Here is a 27,690-nt window from a genome sequence, read left to right on the forward strand (position 1 = left end):
ATTGATAGATTTATCCTCCATGAATCTAATTCCCTTTTGAAGCTGTTTATTCCTGTGGCCATCGTTACATCCTATGGCAGTGAATTCCACATTTTAATTATTCTCCGTCTAAAGCAGTATTTCCTTTTGTTCATCCTGAACCTACCGCCCATCAGCCTCATTGGATGCCCTTGAGTTGTAGTATTTTGGGAGAGGGAGAAAATTCTATTTTTCTCCACTCTCTCCACCTGATGCCTAATTTTATAAACCTCTATCATGTCTTCTCCTTAGTCATCTGTTTTCTAAACTGAAAAGTCCCAGACTCTTCAGCCTTTCCTCATTGGTAAGGTGCACCAACCTCATAACCATCTTGGTTGTTCTCCTCTGTACTTTTTTCCAGCTCTGCAAAGTCCTTTTGGAGATATGGTGAACAGAAATATGCACAGTATTCCAAATTAGTCTGCATGATAGATCTCTACAGGGGCATTACAAAATTGGCCATTTTATTCTCAGTCCCTTTTTCTTTTTCAGCACTGCAGCAGACTGGGTTGACACTTTCACTGAGCTATGACCCCAAGACCATTTTTCCTCTCAGTCTCCACAAGTTCAGACCCCATTAGCCTTTATCTGGATGGGATTTTTTCTCCAAATGTGCTTTACCTTACACCTCATTGAATCATAAAGTTGGAAAGGACCTCCAAGGTCATCTAGCCCAACCCCCTGCAAAATGAAGGAAAAGTACCTTCCCCTGCACTCCTTCTCATGATCTGCCTAAGTTCACAGAATCAGCATTGCTGTTAGATGGCCACCTGTTTAAAAACCTCTCAAGAACGAGAGCCCACCACCTCATGAGGAAGCCTGTTCCACTGAGGAACCGCTCTGACTGTCAGGAAGTTCTTCCTAACAGCTCTTCCTAACTTACCAACATTGAACTTCATTTGCCACTTTGACACCCATTCACCCAGTTTGTGGAGTTTTTCACAGTCAGCCGTTGTGTTCACCATCCTGAATAACTTTGTGTCATCTTCAAACTTGATCACTACACTTCTCACCCTTAGTTCCTGATCATTGATGAATAAATTAAATAGTACCGGCCCAAATATTGATTCTTGTGGGCCCTGCTGCTTACTTCCCTCCAGTGTGAGAACTATCCATTTATTCCTACTCTTTGCTTCCTGTCATTTGACCAGTTTTTAATTCATAAGAGAACCCATGACTTCTAGGTTTACTTAGGAGTCTTTGGTGAGGTATCTTCTCAAAAGCCTTTTGAAAGTCCAGGTATATAATGTCTATCGAGGGGTGTCAAATTTGTGGCCCATAGGCCAGATCCGGCGGGCTCCTATCAGGCCTGCAAGCAAGTCTGCTTCCTTCTCCCTTGCTTCTTTCTGTGTCACAGCTTGCTTTGCCAGGATTTCTCAATTGCACAGAAGCTACAGGGCAAAGCCTCTATTTCCTCCATTGGCTGAGGCTCCTTTCTTGGGGAGGAAGGGGGGGGAGGGAGAACTTGCTTTGATACTGACCACAATATTGCAAGAATGCTAATACTTTAAGCATGCTTTATTTTAGGATTTTAAAAAAAATCTTTAATTGTGTTTGTCTGGTTCCTTTATAAAGTTTACCTGCTACCTGACATTACACTTTATGACACACATGGCCTGGCCCAACAAGGTCTCATTTATGTCAGATCCAGCCCTCATAACAACTGAGTTTGACACCTCTGGTCTATTGGGTCACCATTGTCTATGCTTTGTTCACTTTCTCAAAGAACTCCAAAAAGTTGGTGAGGCAGGACTTCCCTTTGCAGAAGCCATGCTGATTTTCCCTCAGCAGGCTCTGTCCCTCTATGTGAAAGATTTTTGCATTGCACCAGTTACTGCTGAAGGCTTTGCTGTTCCATTTTGAAACTGTTGTACCCATCCACAAATATGTGGTAAAGATCCCAGGCTCTTGACAAAGGAATACTGAAATGATTGTCGGGCTTGGAGTTGGTTTATACTGGACCTGTCTGCTTTGGAATAGAGTCCATTTGGGGTGCTTGCTCATCCAGTTGTGAATTTGAATACTTTTGATACACCTCAATTAGGACATCGGTACTCTTCTTGCTGAAAATGTATTGGAATGACCTTAATTACTAATGTATTCTATGTATACTTGATTATTATATTATACTTTTATTTCATATATTGTTGTGTTCATGGTTACTTGCTTCATTTTGGCTGTTGCAGCATACTGTGTGTAGTCTTTACTTTTTATAGCTTCCTTGACTTGCACTGTTGACCACACAGGCCCTCTCTGAAACCTTGGCAGGTCCCCCATGTTGATTCTGGGAACCTTCATGTTCCTGTTTCAGTGCAAGTGTCTTTAGGGTACATTTCTTTTGAACCCTATATTTATAGGGTTCCTCTCATGTTCTGTACAATTCAGTTACAAGTGGCATGAATTCAGAGAGAGTGGATTGGTACAAGTAGCACAGCTCCTTATTTTCATTTCTGTAGTTAGTATATGCTCCAGTGGTTTTGCTGAACTCTTTGGTTCACTGTCAGTTAACAACTTTTTGGAGGAATGTACCCATTTTCATTGATTGAAACCCATTTAATTTCAAGACAGAGTTCATCTGAAAGCTTTAGACTTTTGAGGACAGGATTCTTCTACTTTATTAGAACTACATTAACACATAGTAATAACTTGGATGTGAGCGGAAGAAAAAAGGTGAGGCGATTGATTTCCTGTGTTGTAGCATAGCTTCTCACTTATACTCTGCTCAGGCCCATAGCAATGGTGGGGCCCCAGGGTCCTGACCCCCCCCTATTGAAGCCCAAGGCAATGGACCCAGCCGCACCACTGACCACCCTGGTGGGTCAAACTAGTCCCAGCCTGGTGCCCGTGCTCCTCCTTGGGCCCTGCATGCATGCTTCACTCTCTGTCTCCCCCATTCTGCCTGGGCTTGGCGCAGCCTGTCCCTCCAGCTATGAGGCTGGCCCTCTAAAGGTAGCAGGTGAGCTTCTGAGGGATCAGAGAAGAAGCACTGCAGCATGGCCATGTTCAATGGCAGGCACTTGCCAATCAATGTTTGGCTGCCTGGCTGGGCACAGAAGGCTGTGCTGGTTCTTAGGGAGTGATTAGCTGGATGGGGAGCCAAGCCTTACAGGGTGGGGATTGACACGACTTTGCCTTCCCTCCCCCCAGTCTGGCCCCATTCAGGCCACTCCTTCCCTCTCCTTGCTGCTCACTCCTTTCCACTCAGGGTAGCCAAGCACACCGAGACTGGCCTTAATCTAGGGTGTGATTGGCAGAGGAAGGGTTGGCTCCTGTGGGGAGAAAAGCCCTCACCGGGTCGGGGGTACCAAGTTCAGAGGTGTTGTTTTGTGAGAAGGGGTCTGGTCTGTGCTGCACCTCTGGAGCCCCTTGCTGTGCCCTCCTGGAGGGGGCCCTCCTTGGGCACCGTCTCCCCGCCTGCTGGCTGCTGTCATCTTCCTCCTCCTCCCCCTTTTTGAGTTTCTGCTCAGAGAAGCTTTCCACCCAGAGCCAGCAAGGCCAGCCCAGCAACCTGCAAGTTGCAGCCAATGTAAGATGCCGCCATCTGCACCAAGGAACCTCCCCAGGCTCAGGCAATGACACCAGCGCTCAGTCCCAGCAAGGCAAGCCCTCTCCCTCCATGTCACCGGCTGATTCAGTGCATGCCTGGGCCGTGCCCATCCTCCCTCAACTCATATAGGTACCTGCTGTTGCACTCTGCCTTCACTTCGTGGCCTCAGCAGCTGCAGAGGAAGGGGAGTATCAAGCTGTTGCCTCGGGATCCCACAAAGTCAGTTTTATTCTGTTTTTATTTTATTTCTGTGATGTCATTTTTGGCCCCACAGCCCCTCACCATTTTCCCCAGTGCCCCTCCACTTAAAATGTCCTAGCTGCAGACCTGACTCTGCTATAGGTACAAGAGGATGTGGAATGGTGTCCTGTAGCTTGATCCATTGTTCCCTCTAATTCCCGCCCCCACACTGAGCGGAGCACTTCACTTCCTGAACAGAATATAACTGCTGTGATCTTAAAATGGGCAATGGGCAGTGCAAGTCCCTGCATGGCTCCAGATTGCTGCTGAGCTGAAGGTTCCCATGTGAATGAGTGGCTGCCCATGCACACAGCCTAGAGGGGACACTGGCCTGATCTCATCACATTTCAGAAGCTAAGTAAGGTCAGTACGTGGTAGGGAGACCGCCAAGGAAGACTTTGCAGAGAAAGGCAGTGACAAAGCATCTCTGCATTTCATTTGCCTTGAAACTCTATAAGGTTGTCATATATCAGCTGAAAGTGGTGGCATTTTACCACACAGGTACAAGAAAAAAGCACCTCTGTGTGAACTGGGAAAGCCATATGGAAATATCAAGTTACATTTTCCTTAAAAATGCATGGAAGCAAGGGCTCAGTCATAAGACTGTTTAGAGACATCAGACCCCCTCTGGCTATGTTCAAGGGAAATGTGGTTATGCATACTTCACAGATAACATTAGAGGAAGTGTAATTCAGTGAAACAGCACATGCTTTGCATGCAGATATCTCAGGTTCAGTCCACAGCATCTCAAGGGAAGGACTTCAGGGGCTAGGATTGAGAGGTACCTGACTGTACTGCCGCCATTCACAGTAGAGAAACTTGGGCTATGGAGCCTGAGTGGAGGGTGGAGGGGTGCGGAAACAAGAAACTCACAATAACTTGTGGGAGTCGTGTTCCCAATATCCTCTCCAAAAACTATTTTTTCTTTCTCTCTTCTTTGCAGCCCCTGTAACCTCTCTCCCCTTTTCCTTCTTTCTTCTTTCCACCCACCAGCCAATCTAACTTTATCTAGCTTTCCTTCTTTCCCTCCCTGACAGTATCTTTCTAAGAAAACTGTGGCCCAGTTGCATGGTGAGAAACCTGTGAGGATTTGTGGGGGGCATCTCACTTTTCCCTGTTATTCGCCTCCCCACACTATTTCCTCATCCCTTCCTCCTGGAAATCTTTCCCTTCTTCCATTTCTCCTTCCCACCTTCTCCATCTTTTATCTGCCCCTATCTTCACCAGTGTTTATTTACTTAATTCACACCTTTTTCACAATGGGGACCCAAAGCAACTTACATCATTCTCCCTTCATCCATTTCATCCTCATAACCCCCCTGTGTGGTAGGTGAGGCTGTGTGTGTGTGTGTGACTGGTCCATGGTCACCAGTGAGCTTCTGCAGCAAAGTGGAGAACTGAACTGGGTTTCTCAGCTCTTACTCTGAAATTGTAACCGCTGTCCCACACAGGCTTTGGTGGGGTAGTTGTTGAAGAGTAGTAAACAGCCACGCCTGGATGAGACATGGAAGTCACATGGTGTCACGTTATCTGGTGGATAAATGGAGGTGGGAGGAATTTGCAGTTTTTAATACTGCAGGTTACAGGGTGGGGAGTAAATATTTCATCCTTTAGTTGTCACCTCCCCAATTCTCAGCCTGGGTTGCTTTTTCATCAGAGCTTGAACTGTTAAAAAATACAGGATCACACTGTTTTGAAGATCACATAACATTTGCCTCAGCTGCAGTTCAAGATGCTCAGGGAACAATTTCCTCCAATACTTTTCCATTTAAGAAAAATAGCTGATGCTTAATACCCATATGAAATGGTAACCTGTAAACTGATGCCACCTGCTGGACAATAGAAGCTTTGCAGTTTTTAAAAATGACTTCCATGGGGTGCATGTATTAAATTTGCAACATCTCTTGTTTGAAATATACTATTGTTTGTTGGAGTCATATTTCTTTGTGTGGTGGCAGTAGCAGAAAGTTTTGTATTCACTTGGCATTCTGGCTGTTTCTAGAAAACCTGTCCATTTGGGGAGAGCAAAGGCAGTATTCTCTGTGATGGAAGTTGTGCTTAGGTTCCCCAGGATCATCTGGATTGTGCCTGTTCCCAAATTGTAATAAAGGCAGAATTCTTCCACTTGGGCAGTTTCAGCTGATTTTGTAGGGAAATCGTCATAAGTATCATTCGCTAAGTCACTGTACAGCTGCATGTTTGATGGCTGCCTGGAAAGGAAATATGAGGTTTCAGGTCTGTTTGATTGTGTGCAAATGAGAGAGGGCAGCCCAAACATACTCAGCAACACGGAGCCAGCACAACCAATGAGGCATGCTCCCTTACTTGGCAAGTCATCACAGGGAACTGCGTAATGTAGTCAGATTTGCTCCATGGCAGTTGAACATGAATGACATCATACCTAGTTTCAGTGATGAGCAACACACGACAGCCACACATTGTAATTTATGGCAAGTTTGTCAATGATGAACAAGAAACAAAACTCCTCTCTTGGTCTGCTCCACTTTAATGTATACCTTTTTTTTAATTAAAAAAAAAAGTTTGTCTGCTTGTGAAAAGATATTGAGTGATGCTGCAAAGTGAAAATAATGCATGTGCCTCGCAGCAAACAGTTAAAAACAAAAGAAGGGCTACGATATGGGCCACTTCAAGCATTAAAGAGAAAACAGTGGTCTTGGAGCCACAGTTGTGAGAATGATCAGTTGAACTCTGCGTTCCTAACAGGTTGAATCCTAACTAGCACAAATGGAATTGCGCTAGAAGGAGGCAACTTCCCTGTCTCCCCCTAGAGAGCCAGTTTGGTGTAGTGGTTAAGTGTGTGGACTCTTATCTGGGAGAACCGGGTTTGATTCTCCACTCCTCCATTTGCACCTGCTAGCATGGCCTTGAGTCAGCCATAGCTCTGGCAGAGGTTGTCCTTGAAAGGGCAGCTGCCGTGAGAGCCCTCCAGCCCCACCCACCTCACAGGGTGTCTGTTGTGAGGGAGGAAGGTAAAGGAGATTGTGAGCTTCTTCTTCTTCTCCTCCTTCTTCTCCTCCTCCTCCTCCTCCTTCTTCTTCTCCTCCTCCTCCTTCTTCTCCTTCCCCTCCTTTCCCTCCTTCTTCCCCTTCCCCTCCCCCTCCCCCTCCTCCGCACAGTGCAGCCTTCTGTGCCCTTCCTGAAACTGTGCCCTTCCTGCCTGTCAGTCAGCAGCCCTGAAGAAACTCTGGTGGTGATGATGGGGGGAGGGGGGCGGGCAAAGACAGTCTGTAGGAGAAAGGGGGACTGGGCGGGGGAAATCTCCCTTCCCATCTCCACGGACAGGAAATTCGTTCCATTGGAGAAGGTGCCATTGCTCTGATAGGACAGTACTTTAGGCTCCCAGGCGTTATTTGAATGCACAATGTTTGTAGGCAAGACTGCAGGTGCTGGGTTGTGCCTAAAAGAATGGATCATTTCACCAGGGAAATGGTTTTCTGACTGCAGTGGTTTTGTTGCTGCTGAGAAGAAGTCCTGACATCCTTTCTCTCTCTTTCCCTTTCTTGCTCAGGGTCTTTTTCCAAAGGCATTGCTGAAGGAGAAGTAGACCCTTCCTTTGGGCCTCTGGAAGCAATACGGCTGACCATTCAGACGGACTCTCCCGTATGGATCATCTTGAGTGAAGTAATACTCTTTTCTATAGGAACTATTTCTTAGGAATGTTGATAGCAGCAGGTCCCACACAGGGCCGTAGCCAGAATATGGAAGGTCGGGGGGCATTTAAATTTGTTGGAGGGCACTCACACCCCCAGCGCTCCACACAACCTTTCCTCTTCTCCCTCCCACCTCTCTCCCTGCTGCTCTTGCTGCTGCTCTCCCTTCCCTGCCACTAAAATAGTGTGCGGGGAATGGGGGCAGAAGCAGCCCCCCACACCAGTTAAAGGGACCGCCAATCAGCTAATCAGCGGTCCCTTTAACTAGTGCGGGAGGCTGGGGGCTGCTTCTGCCCCCGTCCCCGCACACTATTTTAGTGCAGGGAAGGGAGGGCAGCAGCAAGAGCCGCTCTCATGCCGGCCTTCCTTCCCTAACAGACACTAAAATAGAGCACGGGGTCGGGGGCAGTAGCTGCCCCCAGCTGATCCGCGCGCGCCCTTTAACTGGTGCCGGGAGGTTGCTTCTGCCCCTGCCCTGCATGCTATTTTAGTGGTGAGAATGGAGGCCGGTGGTGAGAGCGATTCTCCCTGCCGCTCTCACTGCCGCCGCCCTGCCTTCCCACCACTAAAATAGCTGTCGGGCAGGAGCAGAAGCAGTCCCCAGTCCCCCAGCTGGTCTGACCCTTTAACTTGTGGGAGGGGTTGGGAGCTGCTTCTGCCCCTGACCTGACACGCTATTTTAGTGGCGGGAAGGGAAGGCAGCGGTGAGAGCGGCAGGGAGAATCATTCTCACCACCTGTCTCCGTTCCCTCCACTAAAATAGCGCCCAGGGCTGGGGGCAGAAGCAGGCCCTGGCACCAGTTAAAGGCCCCCCAAGAGCCCCGACTGCTTCTGCTGCCTGCCCCGCAAGTGAATTCTCCACCATGCAAATCGCTCGTGGGGCCAGAGACAGCCCCCCGGACATGGCAGAAGTCGGGGGGCTGTGCCCCTACAGGCCCCCTTGTAGCTACGGGCCTGGTCCCACACAAGATTCCTGCAGGGAAAGCTCAACACCAAAAAGAACCCTTGCGCCTGAATCTTTTCTCTGCCTAGGAGTGCTCTTAGCACCATGTCAGACGCACTCGCATGCAGTGTGCCTGGACTGTCGCCAGGACTCAGCCAGCAGTAGATGCAGTCACAGCTTCCTAGCAACCATATTCACAGAGGCCCATACTCTCAGCTAACTGTGGTAATGATCTGGGAGGCATGTTATGCTCTACGTATAAACGCAACTCCAAGCCACCACAGACATTCCTTCCAGAGAACTTGAAAGTTTTGAACCAGTCCTTAGCAGGAACAATGTGAGCCTACTGAATAACAGAAATGGTATAATTGCTTAAATGTTGCATAAAATGCCTTTAGTACCAAGAATGCATAAGTATCCTTGGCCACAGCTATGCCCCATGCTTTATTAACTACGTTAAAAGAATACCACTGTATATTGTATTGTATTTGTCCCTATGGGCCCTTCTTGAGTCACAGGCATAGAATGTCTTTGCTTACCTCAGTAGGCTGTTACACACATAGTAAGATGAAAGGAAGTGATAATTTGTAATTGTTGCGGGGGGAGGGGGCGTTAAACAAAGATTTTGTAGAACAGAACTTTGTAGCAAGGCTCTCTAGGCAGCAGTTGCCTTTAAGTTATTGGAGAGGGGCTTTGTTAAAATCATTTTTCTGTCCAACAGTAAAGCTTCTACCCCAGTTCTTTACAGGGAACATTTGTCTCACTTCAGACTTTGTTTCCAAGAAGAAACCAGGACTTAGTTCTTGTTTTCATCTTCAGTAGGAAGATGTTTGGTATTATCAAAGTGACTCATTGAGCCCTAAATGGTCTTTTTTTTCAGATATTCCTGAAGAAAGCTGACTGAAGTCTAAGAGACAGGAGATGCAACACTAAGTGGTCATTAGCTCTTCCCGCCTTCTTCCTCTCTTCTATGAAACTGCAAACATTGCAGAACAAAGGCAGCCTGCCCGTAAAGCAAAGGTGCGTGCTCAAGGCTACAGCTGCTCCAAGAACAGGAAGAAAAATGTGGTGAAACTTGGCAGGACCTTGTGTTTCCTGACCACATACTAGGAGAAGAGAAGCGTTTTTCCCACGCGGGCGCTGGACTGCATTACATGAAGACTCACCAATGCTGGCATATCTTGTACCTAGCTGCCTCTGCAGCTGAAGAAAGACACAATGAGATGAAATTTCCATGTCAAAAGATTTTTGGGTTTTTTGTTCCCTCAAGCAAGGACCACATTGTCCCCACTACTTTTCCTTCCCCTGGGTGTTGAACTCCTGAATGTATCACTAAGGTGTGCATTTAGAAATACGGGTTTACAGAGTGTGAAGGCTAAACTGAGAAGGCCCACTTGACTGCGTCAGGCTTTTACATGCTGCAGAGCAGCTCAGAGGTATATGTGGGAAGGGGAGGAGCAGATTCCCACCCCCTTGTTTAATACAAGCCGTAGCTCCAGGCCATGCCGGAGGATTAAATATTGAAGGGTAACAGGTCTGAAAGAAAGTGAATTACAGAGATGAGAGACAGCATGGCAGGGAAATAATGAAACCACACTGTGCCTGCCAGGGTTGGATACAGCCCCTTCATACAATAGAATTTATGTTGGAAGTCTCCAGTGTCTTCATGCCTTGGGAATGAGTGCAAAAGTCCACCCTTTTACATCCATATTTCTGTTGTTTACTGGTTGGTGTGAATTTTGAAGAAAAACATGTAGGCCAGGTCTCAAATGGTAGGGTTTAGAGTGTAATTTAAGAACAAACAAACAAAAAAACCAATGTCACTAGCTATACACTGGAATGCATTATACTACTTTAATGTGCTGTATTTTTTATTATTGGATACATTTGATTTTTTCAAGTATATCTATATAAAATATATATTAAAATGTGCACTGTAAAATTTTAATTCCATTTAAAGTAGCTTTTTAAACAGTTGTTCTATTAAGTGGGGAAATTAAAACACAACATTTTACAGGTATACTTGCTAAAGCTTTTAAATGTGAATGGTTGTCCAGTTGAATGCATGGGGAAGTCAGCTATTAAAACCAAACCCACCGACTCGTCCTCTACATGATACAGCCTATCCACAGTACGCTGGAGAGCTGGATGGTGGTTTTCTCTTGCCGTAACTGAGAATTTAAACATATGTGGTTCCTTCCTTAAGGCAGATGGGCTTTATAATTAGGTTCCATAATTCCCCATTCAATCTGAAAAAAATATCTGGCAAAAAGTGAAGATATGAAAGTAAAGTGGAGCTCTAGGCTAGATTAGGTTTGGCAGCTGTAAATGGGGTCAGAGCAACTTCCTTACAGACTAAACCTTGGGTTATGTTTGTCTTTGAACTGTAGTAAACATCCATGCTTTACTTGCATTTTCTTACATAGGTCAATAGAAACTACCATGATACCATCACATACTTGAAAAACTACTTGACAATTTGTGATTAAATTGCTAACTGTGTAGGTAACTATAAAACTCAGAATTCTGCCATACTTAAGATTCATTAACCAAGGAAGATTTTGTCTTCCTGTGTAATCTGGCCAAGAGCTGGCAAAATTCTGCAAAGTATTCTGGAAGCCAACGAGTGTGTCATGTAAGATACCACCAGCTACAATACTGACTTTAAAAATCATAAGTAGCTGTTAAAAAATTGGTTGCACCAATTGAGCTATGGCAAATTCATTCAAGGCAACAGTGGAACAATGTCAGTAATTTTATCTTCACTCATAACAGAGACTGTCACTGATTGAGATGACAGTGGTAGAAGTCAGACATTTCATTAGCCTGTACCAAAAAACCCAGCTTTTTGGAGAGTGTAGTTGGGGTTGCATGCTAAACTCAGTGGCAGCTCTTATAAGAAGAACCCTGCTGGTTCAAAACAGTGGTCCATCTAATCCAGCATCCTGTCTCACACAGTGACCAACTAAGTCCTCTGGACAGCCAGCAACAGGGCATAGAGTTTGAGGCCTTCCCCTTGATGTTGTCTCCTGGCTCTGGGATTCAGAGGTTGACTGCCTCTAATATGGAGGTTCCCCTTAGTCACTGTGGCTAGGAGCCACTGATAGATTTATCCTCCATGAATCTATCTAATCCTCTTTTAAAGCTGTTTTTTCCCCTGTGGCCTACATACTGTGGCAGTGAATTCCATGTTTTAATCGCTTTTTGTGTAAAGTACTATTTCTTTATAAGGTCTATAACATACTCATAAAAAAATAATAACAAGGTTTTGCCATGAGAACTAATTTACTGATGCTTTTGAGGTAAATGACTAATATTAATATAGGTTAAAATACTATCGTAACTGCTTCCTTTTAAAAATGTCTCGTTAGAAACATTAATTCAGAGAAGACATAAGTGAATAAAAACTGTTGTGCAACATTTAGGACAGTTTGAAAGAAGAAGGGCATTTTCAGCTGATTTAGAAACACTTTTTTTCAAGAAATCAAAAATGGAAGTGGCGTAAAGTGGATGAAGAGCCCCACAACAGATAAGCCAACAAGAACACAAAGGACTCCGCTGCTGAAGTACATGGGACCCAACCTGTGCAAAAAGAAGAGGGAAAACATTTGTCAATCCATGGGATTCACTAATGTTAAGCTGATCTTTATTGATGATTTTCAGGCTACCATGATAAATGAGGGCTCTCAGATATTCTCAATCACACAGCATATCTGATTATGTGGCAATTAGTTTAACATGCAGGAAGAAGTAAAGCCCCCAGCTATCACAGTTTAAACCCAATTCACAAAATATGTTCAAGGAATGTAGTGATAGGCCAGCAGCTGCTCTGCAGTCTTCAGAAGTCTTTTACAGAGAGTGGATTCTTTTGTTGTAACATTATTTTTTTTACATGGTGGGGGAGAAGGTTAGACTCATTGCTTCATCGTTCTTGATCCAATTCTGTATTTCACGCAGCAGAACTAACATCAGATCTTGCTTTAGTGAACACTGATGCATTTATAGAAAGTAATGAACACGCAAGAAGAGTTTTGGCTAATGCACACCCCACAAAAAAAAGATCACAATAAATCATATTCTCTCTAATGGTCTCTTTCCTGACCTGGATAGCCTAGCCTATCTCATCAGATGTCAGAAGCCAAACAAAGTCAGTCCTGGCTAGTATTTGGAGATCTGTTTTCCACAATTGAAGAAGACCTTCAAGGAATACTAGGGTCATAATGCAGAGGCAGGTAATGGCAATGGTAAGCCATCACCGTCTCTTGCCTTTAAAATCCCATGACATTGTCATAAGTTCAGCTGTGACTTGGTGGCACTTCCACAACCACAAATGTTATCTTTGGTGGGGGAAGTCTTAGTTTCTCTCTCCAAGAGAACTGAGATCAGAAATGTGAATTCCATGTTACTTTCCTCCACTATTACAGAAGAGTTACAAGGAATTAGAAGTGAAACCTCTCTAAACAGCGTGCTTTTAATTGTCACTTTCTAAGTAAACTATTACTAATTGTCAAAAGATCAGTCACTTTCTAAGTAAACTATTAATGATTGTCAGATCGACAGCTCTCCACCTCCCTTTTCAGCAGTCTACAAAAGATTAAACCAAAACACTAAAATCATGAGAGTAATATAGCAGATTTAAACAGCTTTGAACATTTTGATGACAAAGATTAGCAGAAATCTAACAACTGAAAAACAGCTTGGTTGTGTCTTGAAATTAGTTCCAGCAGTTTCAGTTTGATAGCGTGTTCCCTTACTGGCACTGAAGTCTAGAAAACAAAATTAGATCAGATAGGATGTGAACTGCTCCTATTTCAGCCCAAAGGGACAAGAGGCAGGGGAGAGGCTTTCACACCTGAAGCATCATGACCAAACTGAATCCCTGCCCAAACATTTTAGCAATAGCAGCCCAACTCTTCCTTCCATGGTTATTCCTTTCCAGAGTACAACAGGCTATCCAGCTGGAGTTCTTGCAAGAGCTCTGATGCAGTGCCCAAGAGACCCCACCCCGTGCTGTACATGCAGCTACACACCTGTGCTTCCTGGCCTGCAAATGGAAGAGCAAGCTAAAATTGTCTTTTTATGTTCTGGGGGCAAGCAGTCAGGAAATATGGTGCAAATGTGGCTCCCAGATCAAAAGTTTAAGGTGTTATTTTCCCCCCCTTCAGCTTAGATCTAATTAAAGGGGTAAATCTGTGTGAGTTGTACCACTTCAGGCAGCAGGTGGAGAACTCCTGTGACTGAATACTACACCAGCCAGAAAAAAAAAAATGCACATGGAAAACCAGCATGTCACAGAGAAATCTAGAGGAAAACCATTGCATCTGACATACTTTTTTAATGCCAAGGAAGATGTTTTTAGAGGAGCTCTGTTACTTACAGTCCAGCCCAGCCGCACACTTATTTACTGCCATGATACAAAATCTCAGATCAGAATGTGGCCCTCACCTTGGAGTCCAGAATCAGCAGTGTACACAAGGCCATTGCTCAAGGCTTTCTATTTCTAGATGGTTACATTTTGTTTTTAGTGAGACTGCAAAAGCCTGGGCTTTAGCAGTATCAATTGCTAGAAGGCAGGCAGGAAGGCAGACAGGCTAGCTGGTTAGGGTTGCCAGGTCCTCCCTAGCCACCGGCGGGGGATGGGGGTTCAGTACACTTAAGGCTACTTTGTAGTACTCACCTTCCTTGTGCAGTGCAGGCATATCCACTAAAGTACTGATAGCGAGCATACAGGTAAATTAACCCACAGACTGCTGCCGATGCTACAGGAGAAGACAGTAGTTGAATTAGTTACCATGGGAAGCCTGTGAAATATCCCTCCTAATTTTTAAGTGATAGCGTCCCATGTGCACACATACTGGGGAGAAGAGATTGAGTGACTCTGTGTGGGAAACATGTAAATTTGCTGCCATTTTAGCTGGGGACCACAATTAGCAGCTCTCTTTAAATACTTAATTACTGGACCTCACAAGAGAGGCAAAGTGACAGCTGAACAAACAAAAGGTTGTACAACATGCATGGGTATACTGGTGCCCTCCTCTCACTATAAGAAAACCATGCATGACTGTCCAATCAAGGCAACAGAGGAGTACAACCTGAGGGGTGATTGCAGCTCTTTCTGTGGCCCCACTTCTGTGGTGAACATAGATGTCCAGGTTTTGCAGATTTTGGCAAACATCCCGTATGACAAATTCAGGCAATATAAGTCATTTTTCAGTTTCAAATTTTTATTAGATTTCAGTATAAAGGGGGGAAATAATGCAGGGATACAGAACAAAAAAAAAGGGTAATTAGGAAGGGGATAAGACAAAGAGACATTAACCAAAAAAAGAAAAAAAAGAAGCAGTAAATATAACTATTACATTTCTACCTTTCAAACCTAATATATAATTTCTCTATCAGTAAGTCTTAAATTTTAACTCAATACAACCATTACAGTCTACAATCTCATTATTTTATTATATATTTTTCAACTGTTTATTGCTTATGATATAAATATGAACTATTCATTTTAATACCAACAATGAGAAAAGCAAAAAAAAACCCCAGCTACTAAATAAAACCCGCTGTGTATTTTTAACCTCATTAGCAGTAAGTACTAACTTTATCACCAACAACAGTAATCATAAGCAGAGAAGATGGACATAGTCTTTTTGTCCTTAATACTTCCTTAATTAATTCAATGATAAGAGTAACAAAAAGCCAAAATAAAACCTAGCATAAAGTACTTTATCTATTTCAATGTCAGCAGAATCTGTTGTTAAGAGGGGAAAAAACAATAACCAGGAGCAGATCTTTCAAATTTTCAAATACCTGTGTCAACTACCTTTAAATTTGACTCAAGTTAATTGCTTATCTAAATTAAGTATTTGAGTATTTAGCTTCATTAAGTTCTGGAGACTATATCTTCCATTTCCATAATATTTTAAAAACTAAAAAGATAGAAAAAAGGATCACCAATTTAATATACAGTGGCAGCCTCATTTCCCATACTTATTATTGCATATATATTTTCTAAATGAGAAATCATATACTTCTCTATAATTCACTCTCTGTTAAATTGCTCTATTTACCTTTGTAAAATAAAAGGGGAAAAGTCCCTAAATAAAAACGGCCTCCCCTCTCACCCTTATTTATTTTTACCCCTAGTAAAAATCATACATATCAATAATTCTCTCTGTTAATTACTCTATTTAGCTTTGAAAACATATGATCTATACCACCAAAAACAAATAGAGAAAACACATTTAAATTCTAAAAGTCTCATTGCCATTTCAAAGCCACACATCTCAATGGATCTCAATTGTCCCTTCCAAGCCATTTAAAATCACACATCAAGTCCCTTTTATTAATTCCATGTTAACCGATTACACGAAAGAGCAGCAGTTTATAATCCCTTCTTTCTGAAAGCTTTCCAAAATTTGGATTTCTTAAAGTAGTCTGCCTTTTCTCCCTTTGATGCATATGTCCATTTTATTAAAACCAATGAAGTCTCCGCACCGTCACTTCCTCCTGCAAAGATTTTAATCAAGCTTGATTTCCATCTCTTCTTTGTAGCTACACACGATGTCTCCATTTTGATTTCTTTCAGCTTCTTTCCCTCCAAGTCTTTTCCCACTTCTCCCATCTTCGTAGACAACATTGGGATCCCATCATTCCTCTGCTCATATGTATTTTCAGTTTCGCTGTGTTTTAAAATGAAAAATTTCCACCTTATCCTGTATTAACTCTGCCAGTTGACTGATTTCTTGCTTTAAGGAAGATATAGAACCATAATGTCTTTTTTATCACACATTTAAAGTTTAGACTCCATCTTCTCTGCAGTTTAGCTCAGTCCAATAAGCAAAGTTAAAAACCAATTTCAAATCCCAAGTAATCTACCTTTCTAATTCACCTCCAGCCCTGTGCTTTTCTCTTACAGTCCGGTTGTAATCAATTTAATACAAATCAAATATCAAAAGTATTCCTCTTGAAAATATATCAGACTTTTATTCAGACCGTATTAAGGTAAAATAATGTTCTCATTGTTGCTTATTTAGTTGTAAACCGAATCCGATTGAATTTCTTACTCAGTCCATTCTGTATTCTTAATGGTTCCTAGATTTGTTCATTGTCTTTTGGAAGTCGCCCTTGGGGGGAAAAGGGAGGTGGGATATCTTCCTTTTTCCCTTTTTCTTTTGAACAGTCCCAATTGGCGTTATAACAAAAGATCCATTAGTTGGTCGTAGTAAAGAGAAAGACTTACTTGCAGGATAGCATTTCAGTGTTTAAGGTAGAAGTATGCTGTAGTAAAAACTTGTTAGAAGAAAAAAAGCAGTCAGGTATTCATCTCTTACTGCCATCATGACGGCCACGACGGTAGAGCTTCAGGGCAGACAGAAGGAGCAGAGATCAGTCGCCACTGATTCCCTGACTTCTGAAGAGCCCTTTGCTGTCAGAAGACTCCTCCAAAGTCTTCCTTGGGACACCACAGCTGTGGCATCCCTCCAACTGCCCGGTTCGGGGCGGGGGGACCGTCAAGAGCAAGCTCCACGGACCCCCACCAATCTTGAGATGCCAAACCCGGAAGTCCAGCAAGTCATTTTTCTATGTGCCCCAAGCTGCCGCAACCCAAGGGAATTTGGGGGCAGTGGCAGTAGAATAACGTCTGACCAGCCACATTAATTGAACCTGCAGATGATCAGTTTCTACCAGCAAAAAATCCATAAGAAACTTTTGAAAGATTTAACTCACATGGTTATGTTTTTGGTGCATCTAGTATATTTTTATATACTTCTCCCATTTTATCCTGTGAGGTTGGCTAAGCTGTGAGAATTACTACTCCAAGGTCACCCAGTGAGCTTCAAAACAGTGTGAGAATTTGAACCCAGGTTTCCCAGTTTCTACTCCCGCAATCTACCAATATACACCACAGTACTTAAGAACATAAGAGAAGCCATGTTGGATCAGGCCAATGGCCCATCCAGTCCAACACTCTGTGTCACACAGTGGCCAAAAAATCCAGGAGCCATCAGGCGCTCCATCAGTGGGGCCAGGACACTAGAAGCCTTCCCAGTGTTCTTTGAAGCATACAGTGTCAACCACATATCCATAATTTTTTTGTGTATAAACAATTTTTATTGGTAACATATGGTAGCAAATCTATATCAATCTCTTACAACTTAAAAAGAAAAATTTATCTATCCCATATCTTACTTTTCCCCCACCCCTCCCCCCATTATTTGAGCCCCACCAGTGTTATTTACTTAAAAAAAAACAAATATTAAAGGTACCCTTAACTATTAAGAAAACCAAAAGTTATATTCTTCTTTTAAAACTTAATCATTATCAAAAATTGTCCAATGTCCTTTTATTTTCCACTCTTTTTCTACGTATCTTCTGAACTTCTTCCACTCCATCTTAAAAACTTCCAAATCATAGTCTCTTAATATTCTTGTTAATTTGTCCATTTCACTCTATGTCGTAACTTTTATAATCCAATCCCATTTTTCTGGTATTTTTTCTTGCTTCCACAACTGCGTATACAATGTCCTAGTAGCTGAGACCAAGTACCAGATTAAAGTTCTATCTTCTTTTGGAAATGTTTCCATTTGTAGTCCCAACAGAAAAGTCTCTGCAACTTTGTTAAACTCATATCCCAAGATCTTAGAAATCTCTTGCTGAATCATCAGCCAAAACATTTTAGCTCTTTCACAAGTCCACCACATATGGTAGAAAGAACCTTCATGCTTTTTACATTTCCAACATCTGTCTGGCATCTTATTATTCATCTTTGCCAATTTTTTAGGAGTTATATACCATCTATACATCATCTTAAAACAATTTTCTTTAATACTTTGACATGTTGCGAGTTAATAGAGTTCTTCCACAGATATTCCCAAGATTCCATCTTTATTTACATTAATTGCCCATTTAATCATTTGAGATTTCACTACTTCATCTTCTGTAGACCATTGTAAAAGTAATTTGTATACTTTTGAAATTAGTTTATCATTGTCTCCAAGCAGAACTTTTTCCATTTCTGTTTGCTCATTCCTTATTCCTTCAGTTTTAATGCCATTCTCTACCAAGCTCTTTATTTGTTGCATTTGAAACCAATCATATTTGTGACTCAATTCTTCAGCAGTTTTCAGTTCTATTTTTCCACTTTGTATTTTTAACAATTGATTATATGACAGCCACTTTTCTTCACCTATCTCAGCCGTTATCTTTATTACTTCAGCTGGCACTATCCATAAAGGTCTTCTCTCATCTCCATATTTCTTGTATTTTGTCCATGTATTTAATAAATTGCTTCTTATATAATTCTTTTTCCCGCATATCCATAATTTTAGATGCCTATATGCCTAGTAGCCATGGCCCAGGGCAGGACTCTGCAGCTCCTGTACATGGGCATTTAAAGGTATGGGTTATGTCATCCACACTAGGGCTTTGTTGCAGCCGCAATCATGCCTGTCACAAAAAGTGGCAAGCCCCCCTTAATAATTCACCAGACATCTAAATTTAAATAGCTGAAAAGCATCGTGATGTGATCATACTTTTCAGCAAATATAGTAAGTTTATGTCAACATGAAAAAAGTGTCTTACATAACTGCAACCCCGAATAAACACCCTGGATTAAATTAAAGATTTTTACTTATTTACAGTTGTGTCAACAGTATATCAAGAAGGCCGAAATTCTTCCTTCCTTCTCCTTCCTTTCTCTACTTTCTCCATCCCATGCATAATCTTGTAAACCTCTATCATGTCACCCCACAGTCGTCGTTTCTCCAAGCTAAAGAGCCCCAAGCGTTTTAACCTTACTTCATAGGGAAAGTGTTCCAAACCTTTAATCATTCTAGTCGCCCTTTTCTGCATTTTTTCCAATGCTATAATATCCTTTTTGAGGTGTGGTGACCACAATTGTACACAATATTCCAAATGAGACCGCACCATCAATTTTTACAGGGGTATTATGATACTGGCTGATTTGTTTTGAATTCCCTTCCTAATAATTCCCAGCATGGCGTTGGCCTTCTTTATTGCAATCACACACTGTCTTGACATTTTCAGTGAGTTATCTACCATGACCCCAAGATCTCTCTCTTGGTCAGTCTCTGCCAGTTCACACCCCATCAACTTGTATTTGTAGCTGGGATTTTTGGCCCCAATGTGCATTACTTTGCACTTGGCCACACTGAACCTCATCTGCCACATTGACGCCCACTCAGCCAGCCTTAACAGATCCCTTCGGAGTGCCTCACAATCCTCTCTGGTTCTTACCACCCTGAATAATTTAGTGTCATCTGCAAACTTAGCCATTTCACTGCTTATTCCCAACTCCAAATCATTTATGAACAAGTTAAAGAGTATAGGACCCAGTACTGAGCCCTGTGGCACCCCACTGCTTACCGTCTTCCACTGCGAAGATTGCCCATTTATACTCACTCTCTGCTTCCTATTAATTTAACCAGTTTTTGATCCACAAGAGGACCTGTCCTTTTACTCTATGACTCTCGAGCTTACTAAGGAGCTTCTGATTAGGAACTTTATCAAACGCTTTCTGGAAGTCAAGGTAAACAACATCTATTGGGTCCCCTTTGTCCACATGTTTGTTCACCCCCTCAAAGAACTGTAACAGGTTAGTGAGGCAAGATCTTCCCTTACAGAACCCATGCTGAGTCTTCCTCAATAACTTGTGTTCATCAATGTGCCTACTCGTTCTGTCCTTAATAATAGTTTCTACCAACTTTCCCGGTATTGAAGTCAGACTGACTGGCCTGTAATTTCCTGGATCTCCTCTGGAACCCTTTTTAAAGATGGTGACATTTGCTACCTTCCAGTCCTCAGAAACAGAGGCAGATTTAAATGAAAGATTACATATTTTTGTCAGGAGATCCACAAGTTCACCTTTGAGTTCTTTCAGAACTCTTGTATGTATGCCATATGGACCTGGTGACTTACTAGTTTTTAATTCATCTATCAGTTGTAGGACCTCCTCTCTCGTCACCTCAATCTGACTCAGTTTCTAATCCAAGGCTTTTATCCAAGTCAATTTGTGGGTATCCTGATTTAGAGTATCAGACCTTTTTCAGCATAGAGCAATTTTAATCTCAGTTTTAAGGCATATAGCCATGCTCTTCCTCCCAAGAACAGCTGTCCAAATTCTGCCTGCAATATAACATTAGACACACAACGGGATATTCAATATTTTCCTAAGAAATTGTGCTAAGGATTGGTCAATATTATCAGAGATAGCTTTAATCCAAATAGCTGATCAATAAAGAATAATGGGGGCTACTTTCAGATTAAAAACTTGCACCATTCCAGGAATATGCTTCCATTCCCTATTGTGGAAAAATCTATTTATAGTGTTTGTGCATGGTTTTGCTTTATTAAGTGCTGTTTTGAGTTGGAGAGTCCAGGAGTGATCAGCCAAAAACAAAATACTCAAGTAGGAAAATGTCTCAACTTGCTCAATATTGGACCCATTGATTGACTATCGAGACAGGTTCTATTTCTTAGTCTTGGTGAAAACGTAAGACGTTAGATTTCAAAAAGCTGATCACCAAGTTTACTTGAGAGCAACAGTTGGAGAAAGATTACAGGATCCTTTGCATCCCAACTCTAGTTCAAGACAGGATCATGGCGTCCTCCACATAAAACATAATAGGTACACAAATCTCAGCTAATTTTGATGGATGACAGCAGTCATCAAAAATTGATGCTGCATCATTTAAGTATAGGTTAAAAAAGAAAGGCATCAACAAACATTTCTGGCGCACCCACTTTTTCAATTTGAATTAATTTGTTAAGTTTCCTCTGTACCCACATCATACTTGGGCAGTCAAACCTGAAAATAATTGCTGAATATGTCCAAAAAGTCTTTTATCCATATTATTTTGATTGAGTTTGTTCCATAATCTGGGACAATTTATAGACTCAAAGGCCCCCTTAAGATAAATGAAAGCCACAGATGAAATCACCTTCCTTTAACAGATGAATACTTCTCAGCCAAGTGATAACTAAACAGTGGTCATAAGTTGAAGAACTCCACCTAAATCCTGTTCATGTCCAAAAAGGGTTTCTGATTCCATCCAATCTAATAACATCTTCAATAGGTAAGAGGAAATTCTAACCTTTTTCACATAAAGTTTATGCATTAGATCATAGATTTTACCTTGATGGAAAAAGACTCCAGCCACCCACAATAGAGAAAGAAATATTGGGAAGTATTCTGTGCAATTCACTCTAAACAAAATAAGAAGAAAGAGTAAACACAAATACTTAACCTAGGCTCTGGAGAATATTCTTGAAAATCCACATGAACAGTTCATTTCAGATCCAGTTTTCACATGAAGCAATGGAAATAAATTCTAATGGGGTACCATTTTCCTACCTCCAACTGTCATGGGCAGTTAGCACAAAGGAGAAAAGTAGGCTATAGAGTCTCCTGGGGCTCTGTGTTAGGACTTTTGAAAAACAATCTGGAATTCATGAATGACCAATTAAGTGCCAAATCTGCAGATAACACAAAATTACTCAGAATGGTGAAAAGCAACATTGATTGTGAAGGACTCCTAAAGGATTTCTCCAGATAAGGTGAGCAGTGACATACGAGGAAAATAAATGCACAGTGGAACAACAACGACAACAAAATCTAAACATATGTTGATAGGGTCTGCCCAATGCTGACTGGCCAGGAAATAGATCTAGGGGCTGTAGTGAATACCTAGATGAGAAAAGTCACACCTTGATTGTGGGATTATTAGGGAAAAGACTAAAAATAGTGCTTTTGTATATTTCTATGGTATGAATACTGTGTACAGTCCTGACTGCTGGGTCTCAGAAAGAATATGCTAGGAGCTGGAGAAGATGGAAGATCAATAAGGGGTTACAGCACCATTCCTATGAGGAAGGACTACGAGGATGATGGGGAGGTGGAGAGAGACACATGACAGAAGCATATATAAACTGAATATTCTGGAGAAAGCAAACATATGATGAACCTGATTTATGGGAAGTCAAACAACTGGTCTATAAACAGAGCAAGCCTTTTCTTTCTGATGGAAAAGCAGTAATAAATTGATGGTGGTAGATTCAGGATAGAAAAAAGTATTTCATGTAGTGCTATAGAACATCTTGCACTGACTTCAGGAACCTTTTAGTCCTTTTCCACGCAGGAAATCTACACAGTATTACACCTAAGACAGCTGAGACAAAGGAGTGGACCCAGGGTAAGGACCATGGAACTTCCTGGCTTTCCCCTCCCCCAGCAGTTTTTTCTGACTTCCGGGGAAGTTTATTCTTGAGGTTGTGGTAACCTGATGGAGTAAAAAGGCTGCAAAAGAAGAGTAAAGTTGGCGTCTTCTTCCATAAAGCATAATTTGTCTCAAAGAAGAAGAAACTGTAATTTCATCTTCTTCCCTCTAATCATTGCAGCCTCCCATATGTCTATTACTCCACTTTCCCAGAGTCAGGAGAAAGTCAAACAGATGAGCAACCGTAAGCACTGTCCACTGATGGATCACAGGATCAAGCCAAAAGTAGAGTGGACCTGAACTGTGTCTTTACCCATGTCAACCTAAACAGAACTTGAAATTTACCAAACTGTCCTAGGTTGATTTTCTGATATGTTGTGAATGTTTCTAGCACGCAGCTGCAGATTTTTTTAGTTGGCGGATACCTCAGGAAAGATCAACAATGGGAGAAAAGGTCCTATCTCTCAGTGTCACATAGCTTGTTTACCCTGACCCTATTAAATGTTCATAGAGTTAAGTCTACAAGTCTCAGCATAAACTTTTTCTGACTCAGTGTAGTTCAGGATATAGGTCATCAACCCTGCCCTTCCGCCGCCCCTCGCCAAGTTTATAACTTACTGGGCTCTGAAGATTCTTTCAAATTCTGGAGGACCTGATATACCAGGAGGAGACACTTTGCACCTGCGCCGAGCATAGATCACCTGCATAGCAAAATAGGCTGTGGGGTGGGGTGGGAGAAAAGCCAACTATTTTAGTCTGAAAGGGTGCAGACAATGGAAAATAACCAATATTCTCATTGTTACCCACCCCTGTACCAGCAAACACTATTCAGGTTTAGTGTGAGCAGTCAACAAAGAGTGTTCTATTTCATACTTTTGCAGACTCCTCACTTAATTGCACTAAGCCTTGGGTTGATCTTAAAATAACAGCAGAGAATCCAAAGATGATAGGATAAGACTTACCAAGGTGACTACTGCCAATGCAACTCTACAGTGAGCAGCCAGGCCCAGAAGGGTTGGGAAAAAAGGATGGATGCACTCAGGACGAAAAGTCTTTAAAAGTCAACACATACAACCCCAAAAATCCAGGAAAGGGTATACCAGAAATCAAGGTCTGTCTGGGGAAAACATTGTCTTCTGACCAGAAGGACCTTCCTCTATTGTTATAATGGGGACATTGTGCTCAGAGGTGGTGTGTTTGTGCACACGTGCACACATTGTACTTGTTCCAGGGCACACTTTTCTATTCTTAATGAGTTCCAGGATTATGTCCTGGCCTTAAAAATAAATGCGGGGCAGAGTCCTGTCACAAATTACCTCACCACCATTCTCAAGATGGATATATAGACACTATTCTCAAGAAGTCCATACATCCAAGATTTACTACTTCATCTTATATATGTTTAAGCACTTTACAGGTTAATGGGTACAATGCATATGTGTTTTTAAAAAGTGGTCACTTTTTTCCTGAAACAAATTTACATTGCTTCTCTTCAAGAATTTGTCTACAATGGCAAGTTACCTGGGGAGGAGACCGGACATTGTTTTAAACCTAAGGAGGAGGTGGGAGCAGAAAGAAACAATATAAAAATTAAATCCAGGCAGTGGAGGTATGTTCAAGAGACAGTAATGATTGCAGGAAGTTACCCCTCCTGGAAGGGGGGTACTATCTAACACATATTTATCCTGCCCTTCTTCCAAGGAAATTGGGGCAGGTTCCCAACTCTGTTGATTCTCTTCTCGGGATGAGCTTTACAAATAATGCAACGTGACATTGCATGTGAATTAAATGCTTAAATAATGAAGTTCAACAGTCTCACATCATAAAGGAGTTGGACCTTCCTTGAGTGAAATCCAGAAGTCTTTGCCCGCTCCCTCATTATTATTATTATTATTTGGCAGCTCTGCTCATTCCATCTGTTGAGTGAAATCCAGAAGTCTTTGCCCGCTCCCTCATCATCATCATCATCATTATTATTATTATTATTATTATTATTATTATTATTATTATTATTATTATTTGGCAGCTCTGCTCATTCCATCTGTTGAGTCTGCCATTGCCTAATTGTGTTTGTTGTATGATTCAGTTTCTGTTGCATCCTTTCTAATTAGGTAATATGCCTTAAGACTCAGCAAAAAAAAAAAAAAGTACTATAAATTAAATGGAGGGAAACCGTGTATCCCCTTTGGCTTTCCTCAACCATTTTATCCTGCCCCAACTGCCCTCTGTTTAGTTCCCTTGCAGCAAAAGACTGACAGTGCAAACTTTGTCATCTCATTAATTATATTAATAAGCTATGTGTGTTATCTTCACCTTATTTCCCCCTCTTTCTCTGCCATGCAGTCTTATTAAGGCATCTTTTTCTCTCTTAATGTCCTCCCCTCCTCTTCAGCATATGACTTTTCAATTTCCTTCAGTACCACTGCTCACTATTTGTTTAAAATCTTGCCTCATGACACATCCTCTCCCCATCCTACTGCATGCCCCCCTCATCCTTTTCTTCTTGGAGGTCTCTCTCTCTCTTCCTCTCTCCTTTTTGATGTCTTACTCTAACTTCAGTGGCTCCATCTTCTCTTCAACCATGCTTCTGAATGTAATGTTTTTACCCAGTTGCAGGGCTTTTGAAGATGACTCTGGATTTGCACTTGGAAGCTTTCCACAAGGCCTCTCATGCTTGCCTGATATCCAGAGCTGTGAGTTAACACAGACCACACAATGATGCAGCGATAAGCACATTCACCAGAAATGTTGCTACTCAGTGTTTTACAAGGTAGAGATAAGCAAGGCAACTGGGGCATCCTGTTTTTAAAATGTTGCCTTTTCTTTGTTGGAGCATAGTCTAGCTCATGCTAATGAGGCTGGGCAAATAAAGCCTCTTCCCGCTCCACCACATCCCAGAACTACTGCATGAATTATAAAGTGGTCCTACAAGTACACACGTATGGTTTTTCTGTTTTACTGCATTGACGTGTTCAAGAACTCTGATTTTAACACTGTTCCAGTGATATACTGGTTTTGGATAGAAGCAAATACACATACATGATGCTTTTTATGCAAGCAGTGTGCCATGAACCCATGCAAGACTGTAGCCCTGCCCCATTGTCTTGGAAATAATAACCACAACTTGATACCACCACCCCCACCACCCCCATGACAGGGAGCTCTAAGCACTTTGGAGTCTGCTAACTGTATGTCGCCATGCTTGTGTCAAGCACAAGCCAGTACACAGCATATTATTAGAACTCACTCACTCAGAGAAATACATGAATACTAAACAAATATGCTATTTTAATTGATAAAGTTGTCAATTAGTATTCTTCCTAGAAGTTCACATCTGTAATCTCCAGGTTTTTTGCTAATACTTAAAAAATCTTTTTATATTAAACACAGAAACAATACAAACATGGAAGAGAAATGAGATAGAAATATGACATTACTACACATACATAGACAATCATATTTGGTAGACAAAAGCATAAATATTAATAAAAGAGAAAGACCATCATCTATAATCATCAATATTGTCTTTTAAATTGTTACTAACCACATTTTCTATAAAATTGTTGAATAGATCTTACTTTGTTACAAACAGATTATTCATATATTTTTGTTTTGGTATATATTCTATTTTTTTCCCATTTCTAACATTTATAATATTTGGTCATTATAAACATTATAGACCTATATTGCTCAGTTCTGCCTCTTAATCATTCTGGACTGTGTCACAATTTTAATATTTAAAATTTTCCACCCTGTTTTTTAAAAATTCAATTTTTCTTGAAATTCTGAATCTGGTCTGTTATGCAAGCAAGATGTTAGCTTTGACTGATTTTTTGCTAATGCTGTCCATATAATGAAAAAGGTTCCTGAAATGCTTTTGTTGGTGGGGGGGCACCTTAAACTTTTGTGGCATATAGCACTACCAGGATGCAATTGGGTTGTTCTGTGCACTTTAGTCTTTTTTTGTATTTTTGTGTGTTTTAGAGGTGTGTGTGTATCTGGTCTTGAGGACAAAAGGAGATCAAGGACGAATCGTACTGCTACAGCACCAACCCCAAATCAGACTTTTCCCTGCAGCCACTGTGGCCGGACCTGCCTGTCCCGCATTGGTCTTGTCAGCCACCAGCGAGCCTGCAACAGACGTGGACTACTGCACCTTTCTTAAATCTTCATTTGCGGAGTCAAGCAGAGAGAGAGAGTGTATCTGCACCTGGAAGTCATGTCAACTTCTGGTGACTGACCCTTACTGGGGGCCTGGAGGATATTCAGAGAGGTGGCTGAAAGCCTGCCCCTGCCTCAGCTCTGGTATTCCAAGGTCTCCCATCCAAGTACTAACCACAGTCACCACTCCTTAGCTTCCAAGATCTGATGAGAGTGGGCTTGCCTTGGCTGTCCAGGTCAGGGCCACTTTAGGGTCACTATTGTTTGTAAAATAACTTGCTTGAGCTGCTGGACATAGACCTTCTCTCCCTCTCAGTTTAAACAATCCAATGACGCACATCATTACTAAAGGCTTTCTATTGGAGGTTAGAATTATATAACAAATTGATTTTGGGGGGCGGTAGACTCGCCTTCACCCAATTATAATTGTTTCTTTACCCAATGGTTGCCATTAAGCAAACAAACTTAGTATCATCACCATTGCCCCCCATGCAAGCCCAGGTGTAAAATTCAATTACACTCTCAGCCTCTGTAATAGCTACAAGAAGTCAATTAGATTTCAGACTTTAGCCATAACAATGGACTGCCAGGCCATCAGAAAGTGTTCTGTATTTTTTATTCCCTACAGCTCAGGCAATTTATTCCTATGTAATTGACCTACAAGATTCTACTTAGTTTATTGTGGCTATCATAGACAGTATCCCCCCCGCCCCCTTCAATAAAAGTGATAACATGGTCCTTACCTTGTTCCAACACTCCCAAAATGGTAACAGCGGCCAGCCAGGCTATCTGATGCAACATATTGGTTCTTAGAAGCTGGAGGATAAAAGTAAGGAAGCTACAAAGTTCAATGGACTTTTGACACTGTGAATT

General features: G+C 41.9%; 2 protein-coding genes across 3 annotated transcripts in view; one reads left to right on the plus strand and one right to left on the minus strand.

The window, feature by feature from the left end:
* MGAT4B (alpha-1,3-mannosyl-glycoprotein 4-beta-N-acetylglucosaminyltransferase B) overlaps nt 1–10,367 on the plus strand; it is a 166,113-nt gene extending 155,746 nt beyond the window's left edge. Inside the window, exons 14-15 of one of the 2 annotated variants that reach the window (XM_060240343.1) lie at nt 7,335–7,426; nt 9,300–10,367. In XM_060240343.1, coding sequence (XP_060096326.1) covers nt 7,335–7,426; nt 9,300–9,323 — 116 coding nt within the window. In that variant the 3' untranslated portion in view covers nt 9,324–10,367. Of the gene's footprint in view, nt 1–7,334; nt 7,448–9,299 lie in introns of both variants that reach the window. The other variant, XM_060240342.1, reaches the window with a different exon arrangement.
* A 1,528-nt stretch (nt 10,368–11,895) lies between these two features.
* LTC4S (leukotriene C4 synthase) lies at nt 11,896–27,690 on the minus strand. Its single transcript, XM_060238318.1, has 5 exons — nt 27,561–27,690; nt 23,275–23,374; nt 21,576–21,646; nt 14,097–14,178; nt 11,896–12,001 (listed from the first exon to the last, which is right to left on the minus strand). The coding sequence occupies exons 1-5, from the start codon at nt 27,616–27,618 to the stop codon at nt 11,896–11,898; spliced, it is 417 nt and encodes a 138-aa protein (XP_060094301.1). The 5' UTR covers nt 27,619–27,690.

The sequence above is a fragment of the Heteronotia binoei genome, chromosome 5 (assembly GCF_032191835.1).
Source record: "Heteronotia binoei isolate CCM8104 ecotype False Entrance Well chromosome 5, APGP_CSIRO_Hbin_v1, whole genome shotgun sequence".
In the NCBI taxonomy this organism is placed as follows: domain Eukaryota; kingdom Metazoa; phylum Chordata; class Lepidosauria; order Squamata; family Gekkonidae; genus Heteronotia; species Heteronotia binoei.